Raw genomic sequence first — 22,436 nt, forward strand, 5'->3', positions numbered from 1 at the left:
TGGCATGATATGGAGTGAGGGACCTCTAGTGGTCACATGTCAGGAAGTTGTAAGTGACATGATATGGAGTGAGGGACCTCTAGTGGTCACATGGTAGGAAGTTGTATGTGGCATGATATGGAGTGAGGGACCTCTAGTGGTCACATGTCAGGAAGTTGTATGTGGCATGATATGGAGTGAGGAACCTCTAGTGGTCACATGTCAGGAGGTTGTATGTGGCATGATATGGAGTGAGGGACCTCTAGTGATCACATGTCATGAAGTTGTATGTGACATGATATGGAGCGAGGGACCTCTACTGGTCACATGTCAGGAAGTTGTATGTGGCATGATATGGAGCGAGGGACATCTAGTGGTCACATGTCATGAAGTTGTATGTGACATGATATGGAGCGAGGGACCTCTAGTTGTCACATGTCATGAAGTTGTATGTGACACTATATGGAGTGAGGGACTTCTAGTGGTCACATGTCAGGAAGTTGTATGTGACATGATATGGAATGAGGGACCTCTAGTGGTCACATGTCAGGAAGTTGTATGTGGCATGATATGGAGCGAGGGACCTCTAGTGGTCACATGTCAGAAAGTTGTGTGTGGCATGATATGGAGTGAGGGACCTCTAGTGGTCACATGTCAGGAAGTTGTATGTGGCATGATATGGAGTGAGGGACCTCTAGTGATCACATGTCATGAAGTTGTATGTGACATGATATGGAGCGAGGGACCTCTAGTGGTCACATGTCAGGAAGTTGTATGTGGCATGATATGGAGCGAGGGACCTCTAGTGGTCACGTCATGAAGTTGTATGTGACACGATATGGAGTGAGGGACTTCTAGTGGTCACATGTCAGGAAGTTGTATGTGACATGATATGGAATGAGGGACCTCTAGTGGTCATATGTCAGGAAGTTGTATGGGCATGATATGGAGCGAGGGACCTCTAGTGGTCACGTCATGAAGTTGTATGTGACACGATATGGAGTGAGGGACTTCTAGTGGTCATATGTCATGAAGTTGTATGTGACATGATATGGAATGAGGGACCTCTAGTGGTCATATGTCAGGAAGTTGTATGGGCATGATATGGAGTGAGGGACCTCTAGTGGTCACATGTCATGAAGTTGTATGTGGCATGATATGGAGTGAGGGACCTCTAGTGGTCACATGTCAGGAAGTTGTATGGGCATGATATAGAGTGAGGGACCTCTAGTGGTCACATGTCATGAAGTTGTATGTGGCATGATATGGAATGAGGGACCTCTAGTGGTCATATGTCAGGAAGTTGTATGGGCATGATATAGAGTGAGGGACCTCTAGTGGTCACATGTCAGGAAATTGTATGTGACATGATATGGAATGAATATCCAAAAAATAGAAGTTAAACCGCACCCTTAAATATCCAAGTCTTTAAAGACAAAGAGGCACATGTCAAAACCAGGGAGTCCATCCCAGAACGCATTCCATATCCAAATGAATAAAAAGACAGCGCCTCAAACTGCAGTGAAGATAAATCTTACATTTTATTCTGCCTCCTGTGGCGACGTTTCAGTCAAAAAGACCCCTAGTGGTCACATGTCAGGAAGTTGTGTGTGACATGATATGGAGCAAGGGACCTCTACTGGTCACATGTCAGGAAGTTGTATGTGACATGATATGGAGTGAGGGACCTCTAGTGGTCACATGTCAGGACGTTGTATGTGACATGATATGGAGTGAGGGACCTCTACTGGTCACATGTCAGGACGTTGTATGTGACATGATATGGAGTGAGGGACCTCTACTGGTCACATGTCATGAAGTTGTATGTGACACTATATGGAGTGAGGGACCTCTACTGGTCACATGTCAGGAAGTTGTATGTGACATGATATGGAATGAGGGACCTCTAGTGGTCACATGTCAGGAAGTTATATATGTAAGAATAATGGTGTGCATTCGAGTCAGAGACACGGAGGTGCTGGTGAAACGGACCGTGTGGTCTAGTCAATCATGTAGAGAAATTCACCGCACACTCAATTCTGGTATGATGCAAAAAAAAGGGTATATGCCAAATTTATTTAAACACGATAGACAGAAGTTTTGCCACAATAATACTTGTATAGAGAACCCAACGTTTCGACCCTCCCGGGTCTTATTCATGGGGTTGCTCTGATCCTTGGTATATATACACACACAACAGTGGCAGTGGTAAAGGATAAGTAAACGATCCCTTCCAGGCATAACCTTGTTGTAGGGCCAGATAAAGTTTCTGTGTCCCAGGTGAATGGAGCCTGATTATGAGGGCCGTCACAATATGGAGTGGCCTGTGTGAGCTCGTGTCCTGCTTGCTGTCAGCGGCGCTCCCGCGCCCTGCTGTGGGAATGACTTCATAATCAGGCTCCATTCACCTGGGACACAGAAACTTTATCTGGCCCTACAACAAGGTTATGCCTGGAAGGGATCGTTTACTTATCCTTTACCACTGCCACTGTTGTGTGTGTATATATACCAAGGATCAGAGCAACCCCATGAATAAGACCCGGGAGGGTCGAAACGTTGGGTTCTCTATACAAGTATTATTGTGGCAAAACTTCTGTCTATCGTGTTTAAATAAATTTGGCATATACCCTTTTTTTTGCATCATACCAGAATTGAGTGTGCGGTGAATTTCTCTACAGGAAGTTGTGTGTGACATGATATGGAGTGAGGGACCTCTACTGGTCACATGTCAGGAAGTTGTATGTGGCATGATATGGAGCAAGTAACCTCTAATGGTCACATGTCAGGAAGTTGTAAATTATGAAACTTGGGGAAGGAAGAAATAGTTCACGTAGGACAAACCCTGCTGTAAATGTAACGATGCATCCAAGCTGGAAATCTCTTAGGGGTCAATAGCGCCACCCGGAGGCTTCTATGGTGTATGTGTGAACTCGCTGAGTTATGTATCGCTGCTTCACTGTTTCTTCTCCATCTCTTCTCCAGCTTGAAGAGGCCAACAACCCGTATATCTGCACCGCGATGGTCGGCCTGAAAGACAAAAAGGTCAATAAAAAATCCTTCTTGTATAATAAACATTATATTTACATCAACAATTGGGGTTGGAAGTGATTGGAGAGGACTCGTCACAAAGACAAGTGTCCAGCGATCGCTCGTACTTTATTCCTGCTGCTTCCCTGAGGACTCCGATTTTAGGATCCAGATAACTGAGTCTTATTATTTAGTAGTGATCTTAATAGATTTCTCCAAGAAAGCGGTGCTCATGGGATAATTATTCAGGGCAACTTATAGACCCACCTCCAGAGAATCCTGTGCGCACCGCCCACTTGGACAATGTCATAAAATTGGCATGAAATAAAAGAGCCCCTATCCCTGGACCAGGGGGCATGGATTTAAAAAAATAATAATTATTACTGGGAGCAATACAGTATGAGCAAAAACTGAACGCTACTGACCTGATGACCAGTACAAGTGTAAAGCGGATCTGTGCTCAGATTTCACAACATAAACTGCTTATGATGATCTTTTAGACATGACAAGGCTGGTGTACTTACGGTACTTAGAAAGTTCATGTAAGAAAGAATGTTTTGCTGACACATATTGAAATGATCATTAGTTGAGTCCTGCTTATAAAATGTTCAATATAATATCAGAAACATACAAACAATTTTGACTTGAAAGAGGAGTCAGGAAAATCTCTACACATTCGTCACAAAACAATATAACTACTATAATACTGCCCCAATGTACAAGAATATAACTACTATAATACTGCCCCTATGTACAGGAATATAACTACTATAATACTGCCCCTATGTACAAGAATATAACTACTATAATACTGCTCCTATGTACAAGAATATACTATAATACTGCCCCTATGTACAAGAATATGACTACTATAATACTTCCCCCTATGTACAAGAATATAACTACTATAATACTGTCCCTATGTACAGGAATATAACTACTATAATACTGCTCCTATGTACAAGAATGTAACTACTATAATACTGCTCCTATGTGCAAGAATATAACTACTATAATACTTCCCCCTATGTACAAGAATATAACTACTATAATACTGCCCCTATGTACAAGAATATAACTACTATAATACTGCCCCTATGTACAAGAATATAACTATTATAATACTGCCCCTATGTACAAGAATATAACTACTATAATACTGCCCCTATGTACAAGAATATAACTACTATAATACTGCCCCTATGTACAAGAATATAACTACTATAATACTGCCCCTATGTACAAGAATATAACTACTATAATACTGCTCCTATGTACAATATAATTACTATAATACTGCTCCTATGTACAAGAATATAACTATTATAACACTGCTCCTATGTACAAGAATATAACTAATATAATACTGCCCCTATGTACAAGAATATAACTACTATAATACTGCTCCTATGTACAATATAATTACTATAATACTGCTCCTATGTACAAGAATATAACTATTATAACACTGCTCCTATGTACAAGAATATAACTAATATAATACTGCCCCTATGTACAAGAATATAACTACTATAATACTGCCCCAATGTACAAGAATATAACTACTATAATACTACCCTCTATGTACAAGAATATAACTACTATAATACTGCTCCTATGTACAAGAATATAAGTACTATAATACTGCTCCCTATGTACAAGAATATAACTACTATAATACTGCTCCCTATGTACAAGAATATAACTACTATAATACTGCTCCCTATGTACAAGAATATAACTACTATAATACTGCTCCTATGTACAAGAATATAACTAATATAATACTGCTCCTATGTACAAGAATATAACTACTATAATACTGCTCCCTTTGTACAAGAATATAACTACTATAACACTGCTCCTATGTACAAGAATATAACTACTATAATACTGCTCCTATGTACAAGAATATAACACTGCTCCTATGTACAAGAATATAACTACTATAATACTGTCCTCTATGTACAAGAATATAACTACTATAATACTGCCCATATGTACAAGAGTATAACTACTGTAATACTGTCCCTATGTACAAGAATATAACTACCATAATACTGCAACTATATACAAGAATTTAACTACTATAATACTGCCCCTATATACTAAAAAATAACTATTATAATATTGCCCCTATATACAATATAACTACTATAATACTGCCCCTATTTCAAGAATATAGCTACTATAATACTGCCCCTATTTGCAAGAGTATAACTACATTAATGCGCTCCTATGTACAAGAATATAACTACTATAATACTGTCCCTATGTACAAGAATATAACTACTATAATACTGCTCCTATGTACAAGATTATAACCACTATAATACTGCCCCTATTTACAAGAATATAACTACTATAATACTGCTCCTATGTACAAGAATATAACTACTATAATACTGCCTCTATGTACAAGGATTTAAGTACTATAATACTGCCCTATGTACAAGAATATAACTACTATAATACTGCCCCTATATACAAGAATATAACTACTATAATACTGCTCCTATATACAAGAATATAACTACTATAATACTGCTCCTTTGTACAAGAATATAACTACTATAATACTGCCCCTACGTACAATAATATAACTACTATAATACTGCCCCTATATACAAGAATATAACTACTATAATACTGCCCTCTATGTACAAGAATATAACTACTATAATACTGTCCCTATGTACAGGAATATAACTACTGTAATACTGCCCCTACGTACAATAATATAACTACTATAATACTGCCCCTAAATACAAGAATATAACTACTATAATACTGCCCCTATTTACAAGAATATAACTACTATAATACTGCCCCTATGTACAAGAATATACCTACTATAATACTGCTCATATGTACAAAAATATAACTACTATAATACCGCTCCTATGTACAAGAATATAACTACCATAATACTGCCCCTATGTACAAGAATATAACTACTATAATACTGTCCCTATGTACAGGAATATAACTACTATAATACTGCTCCTATGTACAAGAATGTAACTACTATAATACTGCTCCTATGTGCAAGAATATAACTACTATAATACTTCCCCCTATGTACAAGAATATAACTACTATAATACTGCCCCTATGTACAAGAATATAACTACTATAATACTGCCCCTATGTACAAGAATATAACTACTATAATACTGCCCCTATGTACAAGAATATAACTACTATAATACTGCCCCTATGTACAAGAATATAACTACTATAATACTGCCCCTATGTACAAGAATATAACTACTATAATACTGCCCCTATGTACAAGAATATAACTACTATAATACTGCTCCTATGTACAATATAATTACTATAATACTGCTCCTATGTACAAGAATATAACTACTATAATACTGCTCCCTATGTACAAGAATATAACTACTATTATACTGCTCCTATGTACAAGAATATAACTATTATAACACTGCTCCTATGTACAAGAATATAACTAATATAATACTGCCCCTATGTACAGGAATATAACTACTATAATACTGCCCCAATGTACAAGAATATAACTACTATAATACTACCCTCTATGTACAAGAATATAACTACTATAATACTGCTCCTATGTACAAGAATATAAGTACTATAATACTGCTCCCTATGTACAAGAATATAACTAATATAATACTGCTCCCTATGTACAAGAATATAACTACTATAATACTGCTCCCTATGTACAAGAATATAACTACTATAATACTGCTCCTATGTACAAGAATATAACTAATATAATACTGCTCCTATGTACAAGAATATAACTACTATAATACTGCTCCCTTTGTACAAGAATATAACTACTATAACACTGCTCCTATGTACAAGAATATAACTACTATAATACTGCTCCTATGTACAAGAATATAACACTGCTCCTATGTACAAGAATATAACTACTATAATACTGTCCTCTATGTACAAGAATATAACTACTATAATACTGCCCATATGTACAAGAATATAACTACTGTAATACTGTCCCTATGTACAAGAATATAACTACCATAATACTGCAACTATATACAAGAATTTAACTACTATAATACTGCCCCTATATACTAAAAAATAACTATTATAATATTGCCCCTATATACAATATAACTACTATAATACTGCCCCTATTTCAAGAATATAGCTACTATAATACTGCCCCTATTTGCAAGAGTATAACTACATTAATGCGCTCCTATGTACAAGAATATAACTACTATAATACTGTCCCTATGTACAAGAATATAACTACTATAATACTGCTCCTATGTACAAGATTATAACCACTATAATACTGCCCCTATTTACAAGAATATAACTACTATAATACTGCTCCTATGTACAAGAATATAACTACTATAATACTGCCTCTATGTACAAGGATTTAAGTACTATAATACTGCCCTATGTACAAGAATATAACTACTATAATACTGCCCCTATATACAAGAATATAACTACTATAATACTGCTCCTATGTACAAGGATATAACTACTATAATACTGCTCCTATGTACAAGAATATAACCACTATAATACTGCCCCTATTTACAAGAATATAACTACTCTAATACTGCTCCGTATGTACAAGGATTTAACTGCTATAATACTGCTCCTTTGTACAAGAATATAACTACTATAATACTGCCCCTACGTACAATAATATAACTACTATAATACTGCCCCTATATACAAGAATATAACTACTATAATACTGCCCTCTATGTACAAGAATATAACTACTATAATACTGTCCCTATGTACAGGAATATTACTACTGTAATACTGCCCCTACGTACAATAATATAACTACTATAATACTGCCCCTATATACAAGAATATAACTACTATAATACTGCCCCTATTTACAAGAATATAACTACTATAATACTGCCCCTATGTACAAGAATATACCTACTATAATACTGCTCATATGTACAAAAATATAACTACTATAATACCGCTCCTATGTACAAGAATATAACTACCATAATACTGCCCCTATGTACAAGAATATAACTACTATAATACTGCTCCAATGTACAAGAATATAACTACTATAATACTGCCCTCTATGTACAAGAATATAGCTACTATAATACTGCCCCTATGTACAATATAATTACTATAATACTGCCCCTATTTCAAGAATATAACTACTATAATACTGCCCCTATTTGGAAGAATATAACTACATTAATATCCTCCTATGTACAAGAATATTACTACTATTATACTGCCCCTATGTACAAGAATATAACTACTATAAAATGGCCCCTATGTACAAGAATATAACTACTATAATACTGTCCCTATGTACAATTATATAACTACTATAATACTGCTCCTATGTACAAGAATATAACTACTATAATACTGCTCCCTATGTACAAGGATATAACTGCTATAATACTGCTCCAATGTACAAGAATATAACTACTATAATACTGCCCTCTATGTACAAGAATATAGCTACTATAATACTGCCCCTATGTACAATATAATTACTATAATACTGCCCCTATTTCAAGAATATAACTACTATAATACTGCCCCTATTTGGAAGAATATAACTACATTAATATCCTCCTATGTACAAGAATATTACTACTATTATACTGCCCCTATGTACAAGAATATAACTACTATAAAATGGCCCCTATGTACAAGAATATAACTACTATAATACTGTCCCTATGTACAATTATATAACTACTATAATACTGCTCCTATGTACAAGAATATAACTACTATAATACTGCTCCCTATGTACAAGGACATAACTGCTATAATACTGCTCCTATGTACAAGAATATGACTACTATAATACTGCCCCTATGAACAAGAATATAACTACTATAATACTGCTCCTATGTACAAGGATATAACTACTATAATACTGCTGCTATGTACAAGAATATAACTACTATAATACTGCCTCTATGTACAAGGATTTAAGTGCTATAATACTGCCCTATGTACAAGAATATAACTACTATAATACTGCCCCTATATACAAGAATATAACTACTATAATACTGCCCCTATGTACAAGGATATAACTACTATAATACTGCTCCTATGTACAAGAATATAACCACTATAATACTGCCCCTATTTACAAGAATATAACTACTATAATACTGCTCCCTATGTACAAGGATATAACTGCTATAATTCTGCTCCTTTGTACAAGAATATATCTACTATAATACTGCCCCTACGTACAATAATATAACTGCTATAATACTGCCCCTATATACAAGAATATAACTACTATAATACTGCCCTCTATGTACAAGAATATTACTACTATAATACTGCCCCTATGTACAGGAATATAACTACTATAATACTGTTACCTATATACAAGGATATAACTACTATAATACTGCTCCTATGTACAAGAATATAACTACTATAATACTGCCCCCTATGTACAAGAATATAACTACTATAATACTGCCCCTATGTACAAGAATATAACTACTATAATACTGCCCCCTATGTACAAGAATATAACTACTATAATACTGTCCCCTATGTACAAGAATATAACTACTATAATACTGCCCCTATGTACAAGAATATAACTACTATAATACTGCTCCTATGTACAAGAATATAACTACTATAATACTGCTCCCTATGTACAAGAATATAACTACTATAATACTGCCCCTATGTACAAGAATATAACTACTATAATACTGCTCCTATGTACAAGAATATAACTACTATAATAATGCTCCTATGTACAAGAATATAACTACTATAATACTGTCCCTATGTACAAGAATATAACTACTATAATACTGCTCCTATATATAAGAATATAACTACTATAATACTGCTCCCTATGTACAAGAATATAACTACTATAATACTGCCCCTATGTACAAGAATATAACTACTATAATACTGCTCCCTATGTACAAGAATATAACTACTATAATACTGCTCCTATGTACAAGAATATAACTACTATAATAATGCTCCTATGTACAAGAATATAACTACTATAATACTGTCCCTATGTACAAGAATATAACTACTATAATACTGCTCCTATATATAAGAATATAACTACTATAATACTGCTCCCTATGTACAAGAATATAACTACTATAATACTGCTCCTATGTACAAGAATATAACTACTATAATAATGCTCCTATGTACAAGAATATAACTACTATAATACTGTCCCTATGTACAAGAATATAACTACTATAATACTGCCCCTATGTACAAGAATATAACTACTATAATACTGCTCCCTATGTACAAGAATATAACTACTATAATACTGCTCCTATGTACAAGAATATAACTACTATAATAATGCTCCTATGTACAAGAATATAACTACTATAATACTGTCCCTATGTACAAGAATATAACTACTATAATACTGCTCCTATATATAAGAATATAACTACTATAATACTGCCCCTATATACAAGTATATAACTACTATAATACTGCCCCTATGTACAAGAATATAACTACTATAATACTGCCCCTATGTACAATAACATATCTACCTCATTAATGCTACCTTTGGACTTGCGGGTGTGGATATAAGTTACTCCATAGCTGGAGTTGATCTGTTACATTGTAGAGTATATCGGCATTATTACAATTAGACCTCTGCTGATTGGATACTCTGCAGATACCTCATGATCTATTTTATCTGGTGTTTAGTATTGTTAATTCTATTATTTGGATTTTTCCAGGAAACCTGTTGTAACTGTAACTTTCTGCTTTTTTCCAGCAGTCTGACTTCGAGAAGGACGTGGATTTGGCGTGCCGCTCAGGTATGGATAAAAGATGAATATTCTGTCTCCATTATTCTGCACCACCTCTAGATTTTTTATGAGGGCTTTCAGGACTGATAAGACAGAGCTATGGATACATATTAATCTCTTCCAGACGCAACGCAATATTTTTTTCTTATTATTCATATTCTTTGTTTGTAAGAACAGGCTGGTAATTAAAGTAATCAGCCCTCAAAATACCGCCCCTAGCAATTAATATTCGTGTCTCTCGACTTAATTTCCCTAAAAAATAGGTATAAAACGATATGATTTGGGTAGAATGTCTATCAGGATATGGTTCTACAATCTTTTTGTCTAAAAATTCTTAAAAATAAATTCTGAATAATGAAGAGAGAGAGCAGCAGTGATCGTGGACATGTCTTCTTCCTGGGATGGGTGCAATGAATTGTTATTTTTAGCGGGTCCGTTATGGGATGGACACAAGGCATTCGGTGTCTCTCTTTGGGATGGACGTTATGGGATGGACACAAGGCATTCCGTGCCTCTCCGTGTCTCTCCTCGGGATGGACGTTATGGGATGGACACAAGACATTCCGTGCCTCTCCGTGTCTCTCCTCGGGATGGACGTTATGAGATGGACACAAGGCATTCCGTGTCTCTCTTTGGGATGGACGTTATGGGATGGACACAAGGCATACCGTGCCTCTCCGTGTCTCTCCTCGGGATGGACGTTATGGGATGGACACAAGACATTCCGTGCCTCTCCGTGTCTCTCCTCGGGATGGACGTTATGGGATGGACACAAGACATTCCGTGCCTCTCCGTGTCTCTCCTCGGGATGGACGTTATGGGATGGACACAAGACATTCCGTGCCTCTCCGTGTCTCTCCTCGGGATGGACGTTATGGGATGGACACAAGGCATTCCGTGCCTCTCCGTGTCTCTCCTCGGGATGGACGTTATGGGATGGACACAAGACATTCCGTGCCTCTCCGTGTCTCTCCTCGGGATGGACGTTATGGGATGGACACAAGGCATTCCGTGCCTCTCCGTGTCTCTCCTTGGGATGGACGTTATGAGATGGACACAAGGCAATCCGTGTCTCTCTTTGGGATGGACGTTATGGGATGGACAGAAGGCATTCCGTGTCTCTCCGTGTCTCTCCTCGGGATGGACGTTATGAGATGGACACAAGGCATTCCGTGTCTCTCTTTGGGATGGACGTTATGGGATGGACACAAGGCATTCCGTGCCTCTCCGTGTCGCTCCTCGGGATGGACGTTATGTGATGGACACAAGGCATTCCGTACCTCTCCGTGTCGCTCCTCGGGATGGACATTATGGGATGGACACAAGGCATTCCATGCCTTTCCATGTGTCTCCTCGGGATGGACGTCTTGGGATGGACACAAAGCATTCCATGCCTCTCCGTGTCTCTCCTCGGGATGGACGTTATGGGATGGACACAAGGCATTCGATATCTGTCCTCGGGATGGATGTTACATGGCGTCTACGCCTCAGTTAGAGGCATAATAGTCAGTAATCTCACGGACGATGATATGGGCAAACATGTTTTGTCAGTCATCTCAAGACACTGAATTATATGTTCTGGAGAAGAACTAAGAGTCTTGGAAAGAAACACCTGTCATTATGTAAAGTGCTCTTCATGTCACCGGTAATGGAGCCGCTCGTTCTCGCCGGCTGATCTGGATGTTGCTTCTTGGATAAAGGTTATTAGCCGATAAGGAGATAGCACCTCGATTAAAGTTCTAAGTAAGGTAGAAGCCCACCACCTACCGATGGAGAGTGAGAGCGGTCTGTGCCATATTGACCGGTCCTGCCTGTAATGTCTGATAAGTGGAATTTTTTGGGACCACCTGCTGATCCAGGAATGAATCCACTGAGGGCTCATTGACTTCTTGCTTTTCACAGTTGCCACAGTTCCCCCTACTGCAGGGGTGGGGAACATCAGGCCCATGGGGCCGTTCACGATCATTGATGACATTTTATCCGACCACAATACTTGGGCCAGCAGATGTATTTTGATGACCTCTGGCCCATTAATTTCTTGTTGCTCCATGAGCATGCACACGCAGTGTTCGCTCTTGAGCCCTGAGGCGCGTGCTCTCAAAAATTACATCCTGACACCAGCATCAGAACGCACTTTGTTGGTGAAGTTAGCGTGTGATTTGTGCGGCCTCCGAAGGATGGTATAAATATCTAATAGGCCCTTGACTTAGTGCATGGACATAAGCTCAGGAACACATTGGAGGACCCCCAGCCTCCTTTATTCTGAGGATTGGGGGAGACCTGATCTTAGATCTTACCCTAGAGATCGATCATCTCTGCTATTGGCAGAATAATCATTGCCCCCCATGATCAGTATTTGGTGACTGTTAAAGACGACGTTTCGACAAATTTTTCACATCAAAAACTGAAAAATTTGTTTTCCTATCTGCAGCTTTTAATACATCGTGCGTCCAGTTTTACGTGAAAAATCTTCTTTAACTTCTGTTCTGAAAGTTCTGAAAACTCTCGAAATCTTCTACTTCCAAAAAGCCAAATTGAGATCTATAGTTTTCTTTTTAGAAGATTCCTCCATTTGTGCTTCTAATATGAATGTGGAGCATCTCTTTAACCTTTTTCCAGCAAGCTTTAGTGTTTGTGTTAATTTTTTTTCCTCCAAGAACCATAACTTTTATAATTTGCCGTCCACATCACTATGTGACTGTTTATCTGCGGGACGAATTGTATTTTTGATTGGCGCCATTCATTTCACCGAATAAGAGACTGGAAAATTGGCCAAAAAAAAAAACAATTGTGGTAAAATGGTGAAAAATAAAAATAATTTTTCTGTCCTTGTTTATAGAGTTTTGTTTTTATGGCTTTCAATATATAGTGAAAATGACCCATTGACTTTATTCTCCAGATCAGTATGATTACGGTGAAGCAAACCTTGTACAGGTTTTAGTGGGATTTTTTTTTAATAAGTGAAGTTTTTTTTTTAGAAATTAAACAGAAAATTATTTTTTTTCATACTTTTTCTTGTGAGACCTTGTGCAGAACCCTATTTGGCATGGCAGCTCTAAACTGCACCCCATAATTGCTTCAGGACTCAACTGGTGCCCAAATCGGTTCTCCTGGAGGAGCACACCACTTATGTGCCACATTCATGATACCTTCATGTAAATGGACTAAACCGCAGCGATCTGAGCTTGCTCCAGTCTCTGCTGGTTGTGTTGAGCGTTGGCTGCATAATACAAACTGCACCCGCCATGTGTAGAGTGAGCGCAGTGTTTGTTCTTACTCCATACAACCGCATGTCGAGAAAGAGTTCAGTATTTGTGTAATTATATTCTCATTTTCTCGTCTTCATCTGTATCTTTCCTGCACTCAGATGACCCTTAAAGAGCACTGGAAATAACTCTTATTTCATGTTACCGTACTGCAGAAGCAGTGCCGCAAAATCTGACCTCATTTCCTGTTCTGCAGCTATTGGCTGAAGCTGCACTGGACAGACTTCCTGCTCTGCACCTATTGGCTGAAGCTGCACTGCACAGACTTCCTGCTCTGCACCTATTGGCTGAAGCTGCACTGCACAGACTTCCTGCTCTGCACCTATTGGCTGTAGCTGCACTGCACAGAATTCCTGCTCTGCAGCTATTGGCTCAAGGTGCACTGCACAGACTTCCTGCTCTGCAGCTATTGGCTGAAGCTGCACTGGACAGACTTCCTGCTCTGCAGCTATTGGCTGAAGCTGCACTGCACAGACTTCCTGTTCTGCCCGCGCTGTGCTTGCAGATGTTGCTGGGAATGGTGAGAGCTTTCTGCTCCATTTTAGCTGCTGTGTTGTAAATTTAAATAAAACAAACAAACAAAGGAATTACTAGAAAAGTAGCAGAGTAATCATCATATCACCAGAAATGTGTGCAAAACGCATGCAGAGGGTGCAGAACAGGAAGCCTGTGAGATGCAAATTCATCCAAAAGCAGCGGAGCAGGACGTGATGTCACATAAGGGGGCGCCGTTTACCTGTACCGCCCAGTGTCGCACAGCCATCTCCCATCATATTGAGGACCTGTAGTGTACTGAGCTCTCTAGAAATGTAAATTTGAGCGATCAAACTGAAATATTCCCCCCCTCCGGCATGCAACGCGGCCATACGAGCCCATTTTACTAATTTTGATAATCTGACATGTTTTCCTTGAAGAGCATATACCATAGATATTTTTCTTTTCTGCCTAGCCCTCAACAAGGACCTCTCAGTCTGTAGGACGTCCACCATCACGGGAACTCTGAAACGGCCGTCTCTACAGGATGAAGAAAAGATGAAGATGAACCATCAGAAAGGATCCAATTTTAATAGTCTTCCAGCTAACGTGTCCAAAATGCATCTGCAAGGATCGCCGCACTACCTGGGAGGCATCAACCTCAACGAGTATAACAATCATACGCTCACCCTAAAAAAAGACAAAAACCAGCCGCCCAAGCCCATATACATGTGTGAAGGGGACATCTTCAAAAAGCTGGACTCCGAGCTGACCCGAGCGCAGGAGCAGTCAATGGACACCAGTTATGTTATATTGCCCAGTAATACGGCCACACTTAGAGCAAAGCCAAAGGAGGACAGTAAGTACAGCATGAACATTGACCAGATGCCACAGACCAGGCTCATACACCTGAACATGGCAGATCCCACCTACATGGTGAAGAGTCCTCCAAGGGAACGTATGGGCATGAAGTGCGAGCAAGGGTCACCCATGCAGAAGCAACAGATGCCACATCTACACCCCAGCGAATCACAAATACCAATTGGTCTCTGTGACCAGGCGGAGATGGGAACAGGGATTGTCCCAAAAAGTGAGACTATTGCTACACTCTCCATGAGCTCCTTAGAGGTAAGAGACCAAAATAAAAAGAAATCCAGATTTGTTGATTCTGTATCTGGCATTTATAACTTGTTCATAATTAGAGGGCAGTATGATAGTAGTTGTATTCTTGTACATAGGAGCAGTATTACAGTAGTTATATTCTTGTACATAGGGGGCAGTATTATAGTAGTTATATTCTTGTACATAGGGGCAGTATTATAGTAGTTATATTCTTGTACATAGAGGCAGTATTATAGTAGTTATATTCTTGTACAGGGGGGCAGTATTATAGTAGTTATATTCTTGTACATAGGAGCAGTATTATAGTAGTTATATTCTTGTACATAGGAGCAGTATTATAGTAGTTATATTCTTGTACATAGGGGGAAGTATTATAGTAGTTATATTCTTGTACATAGGGAGCAGTATTATAGTAGTGATATTCTTGTACATAGGAGCAGTATTATAGTAGTTACAGTATATTCTTGTACATAGGGGCAGTATTATAGCAGTTATATTCTTGTACATAGGGAGCAGTATTATAGTAGTTATATTCTTGTACAGGGGGGGCAGTATTATAGTAGTTATATTCTTGTACATAGGAGCAGTATTATAGTAGTTATATTCTTGTACATAGGAGCAGTATTATAGTAGTTACAGAATATTCTTGTACATAGGGGCAGTATTATAGCAGTTATATTCTTGTACATAGGGAGCAGTATTATAGTAGTTATATTCTTGTACATAGGGGCAGTATTATAGTAGTTATATTCTTGTATGTAGGGACAGTATTATAGTAGTTATATTCTTGTACATAAGAGCAGTATTATAGTAGTTATATTCTTGTATATAGGGACAGTATTATAGTAGTTATATTCTTGTACATAGGGGCAGTATTATAGCAGTTATATTCTTGTACATAGGGAGCAGTATTATAGTAGTTATATTCTTGTACATAGGAGCAGTATGATAGTAGTTATATTCTTGTACATAGGAGCAGTATTATAGTAGTTATATTCTTGTACATAGGGGCAGTATTATAGCAGTTATATTCTTGTACATAGGAGCAGTATTATAGTAGTTATATTCTTGTACATAGGAGCAGTATTATAGTAGTTATATTCTTGTACATAGGGGCAGTATTATAGCAGTTATATTCTTGTACATAGGGAGCAGTATTATAGTAGTTATATTCTTGTACATAGGAGCAGTATTATAGTAGTTATATTCCTGTACATAGGAGCAGTATTATAGTAGTTATATTCTTCTACATAGGGGCAGTATTATAGTAGTTATATTCCTGTACATAGGAGCAGGATTATAGTAGTTATATTTTTGTACATAGGAGCAGTATTATAGTAGTTATATTCTTGTACATAGGGGCAGTATTATAGTAGTTATATTCTTGTACATAGGGAGCAGTATTATAGTAGTGATATTCTTGTACATAGGAAAAGTATTATAGAAGTTATATTCTTGTACATGGGGCAGTATTATAGAAGCTATATTCTTGCACATAGGAGCAGTATTATAGTAGTTATATTCTTGTATATAGAGGACAGTATTATAGTAGTTATATTCTTGCACATAGGAGCAGTATTATAGTAGTTATATTCTTGTACATAGGGGCAGTATTATAGTAGTTATATTCCTGTACATAGGAGCAGTATTATAGTAGTTATATTCTTGTACATAGGGGCAGTATTATAGTAGTTATATTCCTGTACATAGGAGCAGTATTATAGTAGTTATATTCTTGTACATAGGGGCAGTATTATAGTAGTTATATTCTTGTACATAGGGGCAGTATCATAGTAGTTATATTCCTGTACATAGGAGCAGTATTATAGTAGTCATATTCTTGTACATATGAGCAGTATTATAGTAGTTATATTCTTGTACATAGGAGCAGTATTATAGTAGTTATATTCTTGCACATAGGGACAGTATTATAGTAGTTATATTCCTGTACATAGGAACAGTATTATAGTAGTTATATTCTTGTAAATAGGAGCAGTATTATAGTAGTTATATTCTTGTACATAGGAGCAGTATTATAGTAGTTATATTCTTGTACATAGGGGCAGTATTATAGTAGTTATATTCCTGTACATAGGAACAGTATTATAGTAGTTATATTCTTGTACATAGGAGCAGTATTATAGTAGTTATATTCTTGTACATAGGGGCAGTATTATAGTAGTTATATTCCTGTACATAGGAACAGTATTATAGTAGTTATATTCTTGTACATATGAGCAGTATTATAGTAGTTATATTCTTGTATATAGGGGACAGTATTATAGTAGTTATATTCTTGCACATAGGGGCAGTATTATAGTAGTTATATTCCTGTACATAGGAGCAGTATTATAGTAGTTATATTCTTGTACATTGGAGCAGTATTATAGTAGTTATATTCTTGTACATAGGGGCAGTATTATAGTAGTTATATTCTTGTACATTGGGGACAGTATTATAGTAGTTATATTCTTGTTCATATGAGCAGTATTATAGTAGTTATATTCTTGTACATAGAAGCAGTATTATAGTAGTTATATTCTTGTACATTGGAGCAGTATTATAGCAGTTATATTCTTGTACATAGGAGCAGTGTTATAGTAGTTACATTCTTGTACATGGGGACAGTATTATAGTAGTTACATTCTTGTACATATGAGCAGTATTATAGTAGTTATATTCTTGTACATAGGAGCAGTATTATAGTAGTTATATTCTTGTACATAGGAGCAGTATTATAGTAGTTATATTTTTCTACATAGGGGCAGTATTATAGTTGTTATATTCTTGTACATAGGGGGCAGTTTTGTAGTAGTTACATTTTTGTACACAGGATCCACCATTTACTTTGATGTCACAGCTCACCACCTCCTCCTCCTGTACAATGGCTGATAGTACTTCTATATACAGTAGATAATACAGGATCCACCATTCACAATAGGTGATGTCACAGCTCACTTCCTCCTCCTGTACAATGACTGATAACACCTCTATATACAGTAGATAACACAGGATCCATCATTTACAGTAGGTGATGTCACAGCTCACCTCCTCCTGTATAATGACTGATAACACCTCTATATACAGTAGATAACACAGGATCCACCATTCATAATAGGTGATGTCACAGCTCACCTCCTCTTCCTGTACAATGACTGATAACGCCTCTATATACAGTAGATAACACAGGATCCATCATTTACAATAGGTGATATCACAGCTCACCTCCTCCTCCTCCTGTACAATGACTGATAACACCTCTATATACAGTAGATAACACAGGATCCACCATTCATAATGGGTGATGTCACAGCTCACCTCCTCCTCCTGTACAATGACTGATAATGCCTCTATATACAGTAGATAACACAGGATCCACCATTCACAATAGGTGATATCACAGCTCACCTCCTCCTCCTGTACAATGACTGATAACACCTCTATATACAGTAGATAACACAGGATCCACCATTCACAATAGTTGATGTCACAGCTCACCTCCTCCTCCTGTACAATGACTGATAACACCTCTATATACAGTAGATAACACAGGATCCACCATTCACAATAGGTGATATCACAGCTCACCTCCTCCTCCTGTACAATGACTGATAACACCTCTATATACAGTAGATAACACAGGATCCACCATTCACATTAGATGATGTCACAGCTCACCTCCTCCTCCTCCTGTACAATGACTGATAACACCTCTATATACAGTAGATAACACAGGATCCACCATTCACAATAGTTGATGTCACAGCTCACCTCCTCCTCCTGTACAATGACTGTTAACATCTCTATATACAGTAGATAACACAGGATCCACCATTCACAATAGTTGATGTCACAGCTCACCTCCTCCTCCTGTATAATGACTGATAACAACTCTATATACAGTAGATAACACAGGATCCACCATTCACAATAGGCGATGTCACAGCTCACCTCCTCCTCCTGTACAATGACTGATAACACCTCTATATACAGTAGATAACACAGGATCCATCATTCACAATAGGCGATGTCACAGCTCACCTCCTCCTCCTGTACAATGACTGATAACACCTCTATATACAGTAGATAACACAGGATCCACCATTCACAATAGTTGATGTCACAGCTCACCTCCTCCTCCTGTACAATGACTGATAACATCTCTATATACAGTAGATAACACAGGATCCACCATTCACAATAGTTGATGTCACAGCTCACCTCTTCCCCCTCCACTGCCCAATGATTTCTGCACAGGACAATGAGCATGTCCATAAAACTGTTTCAGAGAAACCAGTTTCTCACCTTCAAACTAAAGGTGTCTACCTGGGTTTTAATATTCGAAAACAATATCGGTGATACTTTCCCTTTTAGAAGCTGTGTTGAGTTTCTCGGCAGCACATAAAGCCACAGTGTTCTGTGCCGGAGCGCCCGCTCTGCCTGTACAGTAAATATAATCAATGGTGTCAGCAGGAAATATTGACTGAACTAATATTTCCATGTCACAATTGCAAACATCCCATCCTGGCACTGAATGCTGCTATTAATGCATGCGCACTCATGGTTTCTATTTTCTCTTCATTCACAGAGAAGAAAATCCCGGTATGCAGAATTAGACTTTGAGGTACGATTCTCCTCCTACCGTTTATTAATTTTCACATACCGTGTAAATATTAAAGTTTTCCATGTTGGTTTTATGATTTTAGATCGTATGAGGACGAGCCTCCAATGAGTTAGCTTGTTACCCTAATAGGGTCTTGGTCTTATTAGACCTGGGGGGGGGGGGGGGGGCGCTGTTTTATTGTTTCTTTTATGGAAATCATTTGTTTATGATTGTGGTGAAAATTGGTACTGCAGTCTTTAAAGTTAAAACGTTGCAAAAAGTCATGTACATAGGAGAAGTACATGGACGATGCAATTTACATTCCCAATTTGTATAACAAATGATATTAAAAATCTGAAATCCGAATGTACTATTCAATATAGGATTCAGTTACTACAAAAACAACCTTTACTCCTAAAATTGTCACAAAGTATAGGATCGTAGAAAGGAGGGATGAGCAGGATTTACAGCTTTGCTTCAACATTTATTCCAACTTGACAAGTTATCACTTACCCACAGGTTAGGAAACATGTTGATATCTGGGGGTCTGGTTTGGGACCTTCACTGGTCTCTTAAATGTCTTGTCAAAATGGAGCTAGGCAATGTATGGAGTGGTATCTAACAGTATTTCAAAGCCCTTTTTTGGGATCAGTGGGGTCCCGGCGGTCAGACCCCCAGCAATCAACATGTTCTAACCTATCGTATCGAATGTGGATCTATTGCTTGAATTTCCAACTAAGGTTCATTAAACCCTAGAGTATCAGCTCTGGGCCCTCCTTAATATGTGGAGATTAGAGTCGAGCAGTTCGATGAGCTGTGCCCTAATCATCGTTCCTGGTGCTCCAAGACGGACAGTTTTGTCTTCTGTGCCCGGCATCTTCTGCCACTTATTAGACCTCATGACATCAGGATGTAGTGGTCCCCAGAGAGTGCCAGAAGTGCCCATGATGCTGGGCCGAGGCTCCAGACACAGAAGTGAAGACTAGCTGGCACCTAGGATCAGACTGGATGATGGAACACTGCTCATCTTTAGTGAGGATCCTTGGAAAAAGCTTGGGAACTCTCCGAAAAGACAGAATGGTGTAGAAGTAAAAGAGGACAAGAGGTACTGAGAGCCAAGAGGGACACCAACGAGCCACTTGTCCTTGGCCAGGTCTTTTTATACAGGTCTCGAATAGTACATTGAATGTTTGCCGTGGATGAAGAAGAAGTTAGCTCCAACTCTAGGCAAACTCCATTTCCTTTACAACAGGGATGGCAAACTCGATCTTCTTATAGATACTAGAAAAGGTGATCGTCACGGGGTCAACAGATCTCCCCAACATGTAAAATTGGAAATTGCTTGCACTTCCCCATAGAGTTTGTTGCCTTAGGAATCGAAGAAGAGGTTCCTCAAGGGGTGAAATCTCTTTTCAGGGGCTTCCTCGTAGTAACAAGGCTGGGAGACCCTGATCCAGAACTTTACAAAATAGATTAAATCTTAAGTTTTGTTTTTTTTGTTTTTTTACTCAGAAAATTATGCACACCAGAAAACGCCACCAAGATATGTTCCAAGACCTAAACCGAAAGCTCCAACATTCGGAGAAAGAAAAGGAGTCGCCAACAGCAGAGAGTAAGGTATGATAGAAGTTTCTGTGACCTGTGATGTGAACCACAAGGTGGGAAACTACAAGGTCAAATGGACTGAGATCTCTTCTAATGTGTTTCTTTTATGTCGAAAGGAGGATCGGAATCTTCCCATCTCCATTTTGCCAAAGTCCAGTCTTTTCTGGCGACGAGAAAAATCCACTGGTCTTTATATTCACTATACAGTCATGGCCAAAAGTTTTGAGACTGACACAAATTTTGGTTATCACGTTTAACTTCTTCAGTGTGTGTAAATCTGTTAGTTGGACATTTCTTAGATTACTGATGTATAGTTATCAGCATTTCGTAAGTTTTTAAACTTTTGTTGACAAATACATGAAATTTATATAAAGCTTCAATATTCCCAACTCTGCCCCTTACTTCTCCTGACTTCTGGATATCGGCTTCTGGCAGATCCAGACTCATGGCCGCCCATTGTTGTCTCATCAGAGCTCGGAGTTTATCACGATTTCTGTGTTTTTGTTTGTCCACCCACTTTTT

General features: G+C 37.9%; 1 protein-coding gene across 10 annotated transcripts in view; it reads left to right on the top strand.

The window, feature by feature from the left end:
• ADGRB1 (adhesion G protein-coupled receptor B1) overlaps positions 1–22,436 on the top strand; it is a 478,004-nt gene that overhangs the window by 448,482 nt on the left and 7,086 nt on the right. For 6 of the 10 annotated variants that reach the window (XM_077271339.1, XM_077271332.1, XM_077271331.1 and 3 more), the window contains 5 exons: positions 2,962–3,021; positions 10,811–10,853; positions 15,060–15,712; positions 20,295–20,330; positions 21,822–21,926. In XM_077271339.1, the coding sequence (XP_077127454.1) occupies positions 2,962–3,021; positions 10,811–10,853; positions 15,060–15,712; positions 20,295–20,330; positions 21,822–21,926 (897 nt within the window). The remainder of the gene's footprint in view (positions 1–2,961; positions 3,022–10,810; positions 10,854–15,059; positions 15,713–20,294; positions 20,331–21,821; positions 21,927–22,436) is intronic. The other 4 variants (XM_077271330.1, XM_077271333.1, XM_077271336.1 and 1 more) reach the window with 1 other exon arrangement.

This window comes from Ranitomeya variabilis, chromosome 6, assembly GCF_051348905.1.
Source record: "Ranitomeya variabilis isolate aRanVar5 chromosome 6, aRanVar5.hap1, whole genome shotgun sequence".
NCBI lineage: Eukaryota > Metazoa > Chordata > Amphibia > Anura > Dendrobatidae > Ranitomeya > Ranitomeya variabilis.